Below are 12,654 nucleotides of genomic sequence, written 5' to 3'. Positions count from 1 at the left end.
ATAGTGAGCGAAAAGGACAATTTATTACATTTGTGCGTTCCCCTGGAGCATCTTTTCATTAGAGTTCAGTGGTTGGCTCACGTAAAATATAAGAACAAATACAAATCGTATACATCTCCAGTGAGATACAGAGGGCGCTTTTATCTTACATCCTTAGAAAATCTTTAAGAAATTTGTAGAAAGTGAAATGAAGGTGAAATCAACCAACGGAGAGAGTCAATGGAACTTATGAAGCACGTTTATTTTCCATATATGTTATTATTTTGAATAACATTTTCTTTTTTCTGACAAACTTTGTTGACTGCAAGAGGGTATAGTCTTTAAAAGTATTTCAGTGAAGCCTTTCCTACATTTTAATGTTAAAACGTTCCATTGAAGAGGTAGTCAAATGAGGCCAGAGACACCAAGACCCAGTTTCATCAACACTAAAGCAGTGCAATAAGATACCGCAGACCAGTGGATATAATTGTTATCCTCTGGACAGTTATCATGAAGATAAAAGTTATTTTCAACCACTGGCTACCAATATCAGAGATAAAATTAAAGAAGTATCCAGAGTTTGTGAAACATTACTATTTTCACAGAATAAGGCTTCGTTCACATGGAAAGTCTATTTTCTAAAAATCTATTTTCTATTCGCGGTATATCTTGTGATCATGGTCTGTGCCCTGAATATCCCGCGGCGTAATTACTGGCAGCGCGAGCCAGTTACTTCCAAAGCAATTCTCGGCTGTGCTCGGAGGAGATCCTGATACCTTGACGCATGCGCAGTACATGTAGGAAGTTAGAAAGTTAATGGTGGTCGCGGTTGCTTTGAAAAATGTGTTTGTGGATTTTGTGCAACAACAAGACGAAGAAGATGAAGAAGCTATACACACGACATATACGAGTGCGACCGTCATGATCCGATGGCAAGCGATGCGGCAACGGAGGATGAGATTTTATAGAATGCGAGCACAGCCGAGAATTAATTTCAGCTTTGTAAAAGTAACTGGCTCGCGCTGCCAGTAATTACGCCGCAGGATATTCAGGGCACAGACCGTGATCATAAGATACCCCGAATAGAAAATAGATTTTTAGAAAATAGACTTTCCATGTGAACGAAGCCTAACTGTCCACCGAATATCAATTTTATCTAGCGGATATTGGTATCAATAGGATAGTGCTATCCAGTGCTGATGAAACCTAGAGTCTAAATCTCTCTAGTAAGTTGGTGACATATTACTAAATTTACCTGTATGAATTAAAAATAATACTAGCGAGTTATTTCAAGTTTTAGGCTCATGTACTACAACGCAGCCTCCAGTCCCTGTTGGTTTATGGCCGATCAACGCTGTATCTCAGGCAAATGATGTATCTGGAAACAGCAACCACATACAATTCCACGGTAGTGTAGATTTCAGCACCGGTCAGGACGGTAATGACATGGAGTCGTTACAGTTTCCCCTCGGTTCTTATATCACTATACCTAACAATAACGGCGCCTTAGATGTCGGAAGGAGTTTTACCATCATGGTGGACTTGTATCCGACGACTGGAAACAGGTTTCCTATATTTGAGTATGATTACCCGTCAGGTTCTGTACGGAACGGCCTAATGATTTGGCAGTACAGTGGGTTCCGCGTTTATCCCATTGCGCGTGGCGCACCAGGTTATGCCACTTCTCTTGGAACAAGTTCACTGCCAACAGATCAGTGGACGAAATGTGCGGTCACTTTTGACCATTCGTCCAGGGCACTCAAATTATACGTCAATGACATACACGAGGCTCAAAGGACAGTGAGTCACGACGATATTGAAACGACCTATGGTATCCACATTGGAAGGCGATTAGATGGCGCCTGTTGCATGAGCTCCTCCAACTACTTTGAAGGCAAAATTGGATGCATTCAAGTTTATGACGTTGAGCTTGATCAGCAAGGTATCTCTGATGCATGGGAACGATGTGCTTACACTGGAGGCAAGTCGACTGTATTTATTTATTTATTTATTTATTTATTTATTTATTTATGGGTAACTAGTATTTAAGGACTACAACTTGCTTTAGACCTTTCTATTGCAAAAATTTAATTTTTTTTGCAAAATTGCGATATATGAACCTTTTGTCTAATTTTGAGTCACTCTCGTAATGTTTATTGGAACCAGTGAATTTCACATTGTCGGTAAAGATAATTAATCAAGAACTCTTTAACGAGTTTGTAAATCATAATTTTGTCCATTGGGAAATGTAATTTCCCAAATTATCCATAGAAAAGGAATTTTATCGATTTCCGCTTTATAATAATGTTACTGACACACCATGAATGTTTAAAAGCTTCACAACACGAAAATGTAATACATGCAGTGAGGTAGTTGGAATGGCCACAGTGCTAAACCCAGAATATCACTGAAAAAAAGCAGGGGGACGGATGCAATAAATATGGGTTTTTCGCCTTGCTCGAGCCACGGCAAATACATGTACGATATAACAGAAATGTCCAAGTGCGCGATCCCCACCACCCACTCACCCCTTGTATCCAGTAATCTTCATTCTAGTCTTGTCTTAACTGACTCTTGCAACTTGGAAAACTGTGGAATGCAGCATATTGCACCTTTTCAGTGACTGATAGTTGATTAATATTGAAAGGAAAAGGTGTTCTAATCTATGGTTAGAGATTACCAAATTCCAGTAAACACTTTTTTGTAGATTATACACCAGCGGTATCTGGTGACAATGTACAGGCGTTGTATATATTGATGTTTTTACCGTTTCTGCTGTTCATTATACAGCACTAAGGTCATATATATGCAGTGTGTGTGTGTGTGTGTGTGTGTGTGTGTGTGTGAATAAACTGATTTCTTTCAAGCACATTATGCAAATAAAGAGCATAAAAGCGGATGCGTCTAGAGAGACCAAGTAAATAAAAAAAATGAAAAAAAAGCCATCGATAAACATAAAATTGCACTGCGATTTCCTCTCACCAAAAATACTTTTATAATATTGAATCACGCTGTACAAACTGTAATTGTCGCTTTTCTTGCAGATGCAGCAATAACATCATCTGCACTTTCAAATCCCTCATCGACGTCAACAACAGCGCCATCTAGCGTCACCAGTTTGGTCACTCACTCATCAATTGGCAACGTCTTCTCGGTTTTCCAAAATCCAACACGGCCTGTGTCGTCACGCACGCTAGATGTCGAGCAAAGTCAGCCACTTGGAGGCAATGCGACAGCTTCGAGCAATGATAGCCTCATGACGTCAACAGTTGTTATGAATGGTCCAGATTCTTCTGACACACCCGGTCATTCTTCTGCCACACCTTTACAACCACATTTGTACGGCATCTTCACGACATCGTTACGTCTAATGACCAGTGCATCAGTCGCAGGGAGTTCATCGGAGAATGCTCTTGAGCCCGAGTCTCGGTATTCTTTTACATCATTCTTAACCCCTCAGGTGATAAGTGAGGGGGCATCAGAAACATCCAGTGGAAGCAAAGACTCTGGTCTGTCATCGCCAGTAAGTGGTGTGGCCACAGAAACATCCAACGGAAGCCAAGATCCTGGTCTGTTATCGCTAGTAAGTGGTTTTACCATAGGAACATCCAGCAGAAGCCAGGACCCTGGCCTGTCATCGCTTAACACATGCTGTGGAACAGCTTACGCACTGGAGAGCGTGCAGATGACCCTTCCCTTGAGCCAAGGCACATTGGTAGCCGTGGAAGATCACTCCTCTTTTACCGGTTTAACCACCACCTCCATCGACTATACGCTTAACTCTGTTGCAGGAACGGGTTTAGAAGGTTTTTCGCACATCCAAACAGTCGTTGCGTCAGACTCGTGGACGCACCATGAATCGCAAGCTGGGAATCAACACTCCAACACCGCAGACGATATAAGCACGACACAACCTACATTCTCTTTGAACCCTTATTCGGTATCTTTATCTTATGAACCAATTTCGCCAAGTTTTTTACAATCAATTCATGGCTGGTCCAACGAGATTACACCCAGTTTAATGTCTGAAAGTGAAAGGGTTTTAACCGTGTCCTCGAATGGTGTAAGCAGAATGACAAGCACCAGTTCTGTAGCTTCAACGGAATTTCATGCTTCAAGCTCGTCAGCGGCAGTTCACCAAACTCACTCCATAGTTGGTAATTCCGGTGTACAGGAAAGTGAAAACAGTTGGTATGCCACAACTGATGTAACGGTTAACCAAAGTAAGTTTGCTATGTAATTAGAGGTCATGTTATGTGTTCAAAATAACCAAGACGTTTTTGCGACGTTGGTTAAGTCTTTTTCGAAAATGCAAACATGTATTCCTTTAACATTGTAGGATTTGCCCTGGAATGTGAATATGGCGTTTCTTGCTAAATACACAAATAAGGACGGACTTTTTAAAAAAATTTAATTCAAGTGTCAAATATCAATTATATGATTTTTGACAAATTCTTGCATAAAGTACAAAGCATAAAACATACTGCGGAGCATTAAAAGTTATGAATGTCCACAATACAATTGTTGATTTTAATTCATACAATGCCATCATCATTATCATCATCATACATGTACAAATGCTATTAATGATGCCATCATTTTCATCGTCGTAGCGACCAGGTGCAAACTCCCAGAACAAAGTACTCTGGAAACACTGAACATGACAGCCGACGTGCTGGAAAGCAACAATACTATTGCATTCAACTGCGACAACGGAACTTTCTTCCCAGATGGCGCCACCGTGCGAAGAGCCACATGCCTCGATGGCGGGAAATGGTCTGTCTTTGACATTTCAGGATGTACAGGTATTCCATACCAACTACGAATTGATTAATCTCAGGGTTCTTAGTTTAATCTTTTTAATTATTTTAAGCTCTTACCTGACTCTTTTTCATTCTCAGTCCGTTCTTGCAATTCTAGAGAGATCGTGAAATCGGGACAAAAGTTCCGAACCAGTGAACTATTCATCACCAGTTCTACTCTAGCTGATCTGTGGTGAACATCCGTTTTGGAAGTGAGCAGGGAAAAGATTTCTACCAGAAATGTGCGAAATTCCACAATTCTTCACAATTTCTAAAATCTAAAAATACTCAGCAGGAATGCCAACTTGACAGTATTTACAGTATTTCCATGTGTAGAACATATGTTAAATAGTCTTCAATATTGATAAAAATTGAAAATAAGAGGAGGCAACACTAAAATGTATAGGATAGTTTGAATGGGCTAGCCCCTGTCAGAAAATGAACCTTCATGCACGTGGCATGCTGCAGTTATTAAGTATTGTCGCTTGTGTAGTTGACGAAAGGAATCGAGGTAATTTTTGTCTCTTTGTCCCCGACCCTTTGCACCAGTTACCACCAGTTGTATTATGATCATTTAAAGGTCTACGGCGTTTGAATGGACATTCTCCATTACTTTTCTTGACTCATAGCAATGTCCCACCTTTTTTATCAAGAGTGCATATTGCAGGGATGCAAAGATGTGAAAACCATTGAGAAAGAAACGCTTTAAATAACGGCCAATCCACGCAATATGTAAAAAAGCAGCTAAGGCAACCTGACCATTAATCATCTTTACAATTTTTCTTTTAAAACTATCAAATGACATGGTATTGGATTGTATGTTTTAATCGTCCTTCCTATACAAGTGGTCTAGTTTTTAACATTCACTGAATTTCATTTATCACCGCAAAAAATTATTTTGATTATTCCCCTTTTCCAGGCGCTATACCAGCAATAGACCTTAAGAGCGCACGGAAACGCCGCCAACCAAAAGAGGCACCGTTGAGCGTCCTTATTACTGCCGGCTCATTTGCAACCTTTGTACTTGTGGGAATGGGAGCAGCAGTAGTGGTGTCAGATATCCCCGTGTTATATAAGCAGCTTCGACGTGCATGGACAAACGTTTGCCGTGGTCTTAAGAGCCGGCTTTCGAGAAAATCAGCAAAGAAGAAAGCTTACAGAGTCGACAAATAAGTACTTGATGCTTTTGTTACGAGAATGTTTTGACACTATTAAAAATGCTTATAGTGTGGCATGGATGTTTTTTTAGATTGGAATGTAAGAACAGGGAATTGTTTGTAATAGATAATATTTGATATTCTTTTAACTAGTGAACTGTAATACGAACACCTACTCGATAAAAAAGTAACGACATCTAACTCACGAATCATTAATCTCCCCATCCTTGCACTTGAATTCGGTGCCTGATATGAATTCTAATCAAATAAATGCAGTAAGCTTTTGGTGTCTGAGCAGGCATTTAAAACGACCTGTATTTTTAAAAGGAAATATCGATCGATAATTTGAGTTTTATCATTTTCATGGTCTGCATTAGGAAAGATACGGTTAAGTAACTTTGGTTATTTTATAAAAAATGACATTGAGTGAAATATTCAATACTAGTATGTTTTTTATCAAGTCACATAGGTTCAGTTGGTATCTTGTTACATGTAAGTGTTAAGTGGGAATAGCTGTTTGGAATGTTCTCAGGTATCTATTCAGATTTTAATGTGAATTAAAACGTCTTGCAATATATCACTGGTCGCAGTTCCTTGATTAACGGTTCCCGAATATCCAGACCAAGTTGGACCACTAATTGTTACGTAAAGATACATCATCACATTTGAAGAAAATGTCTAGATAAGAATTCAGTCCTATAGAAGTCCAATTTTCTTTTCAGATAGCAATATCTCAATATCCAGCTTAAGTTGCTGTATTTTCTATTATTGAAATATATTCAACTACACTTAAAGAAAGTCCACAAAAGTCTTTAAAAAATATCAGTTTACGTTTAAAGAACAATTACGTTTTTTTGCGTACCGATAAAACCAAAGCCCTCGCCAAAGTGAACATTATAAGCAAAACGAATAAACAATGAATGCGTGAAACGGCTCACTTGATTTCAAGTTGTGTATTATAAGTTAGCATAGCGGTCCGCAAACACCCAATTCTTTAAGAAGTTAAAATGCGTTAAAAGAATTCTGTCGAGCCAATCAAGTCCTTAATACTGCTCCTTGCATCAAAATTCCATTTTAGCTTATATTGACCAACTTCCCAGCTCGAGATAAACACCAAGCAAGTCACATATATAGATTCATCTGTATATGGTTTTCTCCGTGATTCATTTGTCCATATTCAGGTAGTTCTGCATAATTTTATGCGAATCGTTCCTCTTCTGTACATGGGTGTCTTGAAGGAAAAAAGGTTTAGTCTTAAAATATGTGTATAGTGCATGTTGGTTTTATCGAGAAGATATACGTTATGTGAGGAATATTCTGAATACTATTGGACCCTGTACAATCGGAGTTTAAGGGGTGCATCACATTGTGTGATAGCCCGGTATATATAGAACAAATGATCATGAATTACCAGGCTGTGAAACAATACAACCACAGAAAAAGAACAGTTGAATTCTAATTTGATTAAATTATTACCCTGTAACTATGCACTTACCCAGTTTTCAGATTGACAGGGTCGTCCTTCACAAGCCAGCTATCAGCAATCATCTGACTTCTGAAAATTACTGGCCAAATATTTCTGACATCTCTACCATCAGACAGTCTATAGTCGTCCATGGGATCTCCGTTGAAGTTCCCGCCGAGACCAGTCAGCTTTCCTCGGTACATCTTGGGCACTTCAATGTTAAGATAATATCTCCCCTTGCCGTCAGGGCGCTGCACAGTTACCGTCAGGTTAACCAAGATACTGGTTTCAAGACGAAGCGCTGGTTCACTAAGGGCCCTTTTCGGACCGCGAGGAAGGACGTTTTGTAAAACATCACGATGTACCTTGAAGGTTCCGTCTTGGAAGGAAGCACTCTGGAGCTGACCGTCAACCTGGTCAAAATATATGAATCATTTTATTAGAAATTTACAAAAAAAAAAAGAAAATTGATTAGGCTTTATTATTTTTACAAATCTGCAAAACAAATCTGCCTATCCTAAAATATTTGTCAAAAATTGTGGAGACATTTCTAAGACAACATGTCCGTTAAGACAGACAAACGGTCGCCGGTTATATCACAACTGCAACTTTCGTTTGCAAAATTAAAAATAGTCACGGTTATATAGTTATATCTTTCATTCATTAATGAGCCTGTCCCAGAAGAACACATCAGTGCAATGCGTTAATTTACTCACGAATATGTTCCCACGGACATTCATCAGAAGACTGCGCTCCCCAATGGTCACTTCGACGTCATCCAGATAGCTGGCCAGGTCAGTGTGGATAGAGTTCTTTGCAGTGATAGTAAAGGGCGGTACGGATCCCTGTGAAAGCAAAAATGGAAATAATGGTGTTTATCATTTTACATTAAGGTTGTGTATGATAAAGTCACTGTATTTTCAATTCAAAGTATGGTCGAAGTCAGCAATGGCAGCAAAATAGTTTACATTTCAAAGATTACATTCACATTCGCATAATTTCTGCTTTTTGAAAATTCTCCTCACTTGTCCTGCAGCCTTTTGAGTGATATGAAACAAGTACGGTAAAATAGGTTTTCGTTGTTTCTTGTGTTAAGGTGGTAAAGGGGTACTCATTTCTAAAGAGACTGCACGTATTTTTACCTCTGTGACATGGTGCTACAATATTCCAAGAAGTGTTAACAAGGTCGTGGCGCCATGCATCACAGGTAGAAACATGTTTAATCACATTAGAAGTGGTTTCCCGTTTTGCCAAGACAAAAATATAGTTCATTAATATTGGAATAACAGCCGGACCTCTTCAAGAATGAATATCTTGAATTTCGCACATATTCATTCACTAAGCACTTTTATCAAAGTCGAGTAATACCACATTAAAATTGTAGTCACTACCATGGGCAATTTTATTCATTTGTAGGAGATTGTTAACCTTCCACTTCACTGATATTTAAATAAGGTAATAGAAATACTAGCAGAAGGTAACAATCCACAAACGCTATTTTGTTGATGACAATGGCAATGATTTTAGTCTCATAAACAAAATCACACTGTTGAGAAAAAATGATAAATTACAGTTTGATATGTCTGCCTGCTGTAGAAATTATAATAGTTTATAATAGTCGAATTTTTACCAAGTAACGTGGATCCGTTTCAGTCAGCACATAACGGCATGGTCCTTGGTAAGAAATTTTAGCGCCATCAAAGGTGACGAAGTGAGGGTCGCCATCTTGTGAGCTTCTACCATCGGCTGTGAAGTTCAGTAAATAGGGGTTATGTTTATTAAACACGTTTCCTTCATGTTAATGAATTATAGAATAGAATATACATGTATATCAGACGGGTCCTCAGTATTTTTTTTACAATTTGAAAAGCGCCCATTATTTTTTCAATCAGATCCCACCATATACAATACCAGGGAATTGCAGGTGTAGCCTAAAAGTACTGGCATAATGACTTTCGTAGTATGGTTGAATGGCCCACCACAGAGATACTACGAAAGTCATTATGCCTGTACTTTTATGATGCACCTGCAATTCCCTGGTATTGTATATGATGGGATCTGATTGAAAAATATAGGCAAAAACCACACGTTCAAGACACGTTCGCTTTAATAATAACAGATTGTTAGGAGGCCAGCACAGTCGCTCTGGTAAAAACAGGCCGTACGATCAGCAAAATCGCTCTAGTCAGAAAAAAAAAGCGTAAGGTAACAATACGATCAACACAGTGGCTCTAATGAAAACAGAGGGCAAGGAAATTATACGATCAACGCAGGCGGTCTAGTAAAAATAAACCAGAAAGATAAAGAAATCTTACCATTGCTGCAACAGGCCTGAAAGGCTCTTCGGCACCAATCATCTTCAATAGACGCCATCTCCTCTTCACAGCTTGGGGATATGTCATTCGGTTCAAAGGTTCGGCCACGCTCACAACAAGAGCAAGCGTCGATGAAAATTTCAGAACATGAGGATGTCAGCCCTCCTAGAGCTTGGGCTCGAACTTCGCAATCGCGATGCTCGTCAAAACCCAACAGCCCTTTCAAAAAGCATTGTGTTGATTCGTCTGAAATGATACACTGTTTAACAAGCAAATGGTTCATAGGCATATCTTATAGTCGAGTTGTCAACAAAAGCAAATTACCAACCATTGCTGCAACAGATATATAGACGATAGATTTAATTTTGACCAGGCATTTTTTCTGTATTTGATTTGTATGCGCCCTTGATGAGGCCTCCGGGCAGCTGTAGGGTAGTATTAAACATGGGGAAAACAGACTAACTTAATTTGTTCTCTTTATATATGTTTGTATATATGGTTTTATGTTTCTTCGTTCCGTTTTTAAAACAGAAGCTGAAAAATCAAATCTAGGAAATAGGAATTTTATTGTTTTCCAATTCAACATACAGGTAAAAATTATTTCATTTACATGTAAGTACCTACCCGGGTCTTCACAACAAGACTCGAAAGCCGTTCTACATCTGCTGTTCTCCGTAATACGAGCGACACGAACAGTACAAGTTTCCTCAGACCGTTGCTTCGCATACAAGCAACACTCACAGTAGGTTCCTGTTATTGAGTCGGTGTCCGAACCGCAGTTTCCCGTCAGTGCCAGGTTGAGACCCGCCGTTCTATACGCCGCTTCTGTCGCTATATGAAAAATAAGCACAATTCATAATTTTTACTGGACCTAATAAATGTGTTGGGGAAATAATTGAAACCATCAGATTCTTAGATAAAATAATCCATTTTTTTTTTTTGCTCACGTCGCGAATGCTATAGCTAATGAGCCAAACCAGCACTTAACAGTTTTTTGGTTTAAGAGAAAGAGGGGGAACTCGCCTATGTTATATCACACCATTTAAAACTGCGATCCTAAGAGAAATTTATGACTGCCAAACAAAGCATGATATAATTTTTAATTTTCCTTAAAAATACTGTTACCGAGTTAACATACAGGAATCCACTGGTAAATTTTCATCTGCTGTGCAACAAGCTAGGACGCTAGCTCTTGGACATCGAAGCTCTGAGTTCTCTGCCACGAGAGATGCCTCAAAACAGTTGGTCGATTCCACGGCCTGTCCAGTTTCGCAGCATTCACAGCAAGACGTAAAGGTATTGTCAATAAGGCAATAGGAAATGGCGTCGGAAGTGACCCGATCTTCACAAGTAGAACCATCAACTAGGAATCCCCTCTCACAACACATGATCTCTGAAATTAGATTTTACATTTTTTTAAAAGGACCTTAAAACGTACACAGCTGGCCAGACCTTTATGTTGTTAAAATTTAATTCTCCTGAAAATACAGACCACCAAGTTTCTGTTCGAAATGAAGAAATGGTTTCTGTTTGTCACCATGACAACCCTATCCTTGAATCCTTGAAAGACGTACGACCTGTAAACCCATTTCATCTTCTAAATTTCTCACTGTTGGCGTCACTAGCGAACTTCATCAGTTTATAACACTATTACAAGAGTGGCCCACAAACTAGAAACTTAAAACTAAAAAATGGGATGACGAATATTTAGCCGATATGCAAATAGTTTTGTACGTGGTATAACTTGTTGACTAAGAACAGAGTGTCTGTATATATGTTTATATTCTGATTGTTTTATGTTCTGACAAAGGAAAAATCAACATGATACCTGAATTTTGACAGCATGTTTCGTATTCGTCTGCACAGCTGTTATTCCCAAGCGCTTGTACACGGGTGTCACACGTCTGTATAAGCGGTTCTTGGCCCAGTTGGCAACAGGTGGCTTGAAACGAAGTATAAGAAATACCATGTTAGATCGCAAAATCTCCGCAATTATTTGATGATTTATCTATACATGTATACGTGTTAATTTTTATACATTGCTACCTTATTACGAAATGGACAACAGAAGTTATATTATTTTAAAAAACATGATCTTTGACTTAGAATAAGTAAAAAGTAGCTCTTTCTAAACTAGGACCTACATAACATAGATACACATGTACGTTGTTTAGATTTAAATACAATGCAGTAGATTTAATTTGTGTATGATTCATAGATCTGTTTCATTTTGTACTCTGTCTTATTTACAGTATTACACATTTTGTTGACAAAAAAATAATAAAAAGCGAAAGAAATGAAATTGGACTTTACGAGCTGTTGTCAAATGATTATCGGCTACGGCAACATAAACAAGGAGGAGCAATGACCACATCTTCAGCGTGTTGTTTCTCATTTTAGCGCCGTGAATCCAAGAGTCCTAGAACAAAATGAACACGAACGTTTATATCCACCGGTTTAAATATTGTTTATTTCTCCTCATTAACCCAATCGAAAGGAAGATTAAAAGACAAGCACAAATATAGTGCTCGAAATTTGGCCGATAGCGGCCGCTTTTATTGACAGGTCCCTCTAGTAGAAAATGGTGTTAGTTAATTTATAGCATTAGATAATGTCTACTTAATTAAAATTACGTAATATTATATCATAAAAATAAATATCAAAACAAATAGTGCACATATTTTCATTTGTGGGGTTGCAAAGAGGCCAACAATGGCAACCAGAAAGAGAGTGAAAAATTCAAACCAAAATAATGCAATTGCAAGCCAAAATATATGTATGTTAATATGCGTATATATATATACAAACAGAAGCCAAAAAACAAAAATATTTTACATAATGAAGGAATGAATTAAAGAATGAAATGAAAAGTTTACTTCAACACTTAAATATATCTTGACAATGTATATGTCGACACTAGTCGTGCTTTAGGCCCC

The 12,654-nt window shown here is 38.4% G+C and overlaps 2 protein-coding genes across 2 annotated transcripts; one reads left to right on the top strand and one right to left on the bottom strand.

Moving 5' to 3' along the window:
• Positions 1–3,024: 3,024 nt before the first annotated feature.
• Positions 3,025–6,719, top strand: LOC147762857 (uncharacterized). Its single transcript, XM_087009361.1, has 3 exons — positions 3,025–4,202; positions 4,593–4,784; positions 5,701–6,719. Exons 1-3 carry the CDS (start codon positions 3,236–3,238, stop codon positions 5,952–5,954), a joined length of 1,413 nt encoding a protein of 470 aa, XP_086865487.1. The 5' UTR covers positions 3,025–3,235; the 3' UTR covers positions 5,955–6,719.
• Positions 6,526–11,106, bottom strand: LOC147762856 (alpha-tectorin-like). The gene is made up of 7 exons (XM_087007904.1): positions 10,857–11,106; positions 10,343–10,549; positions 9,719–9,964; positions 9,034–9,149; positions 8,120–8,248; positions 7,434–7,816; positions 6,526–7,169 (listed from the first exon to the last, which is right to left on the bottom strand). Exons 1-7 carry the CDS (start codon positions 11,104–11,106, stop codon positions 7,136–7,138), a joined length of 1,365 nt encoding a protein of 454 aa, XP_086864030.1. The 3' UTR covers positions 6,526–7,135.
• Between the last annotated feature and the right edge of the window lie 1,548 nt (positions 11,107–12,654).

The sequence above is a fragment of the Lingula anatina genome, chromosome 3, assembly GCF_051362555.1.
Source record: "Lingula anatina isolate TDL-2025a chromosome 3, LinAna3.0, whole genome shotgun sequence".
NCBI lineage: Eukaryota > Metazoa > Brachiopoda > Lingulata > Lingulida > Lingulidae > Lingula > Lingula anatina.
The sequence above is the reverse complement of the archived record's forward strand: the minus strand, read 5'-3'. Positions and strand labels throughout refer to the sequence as shown.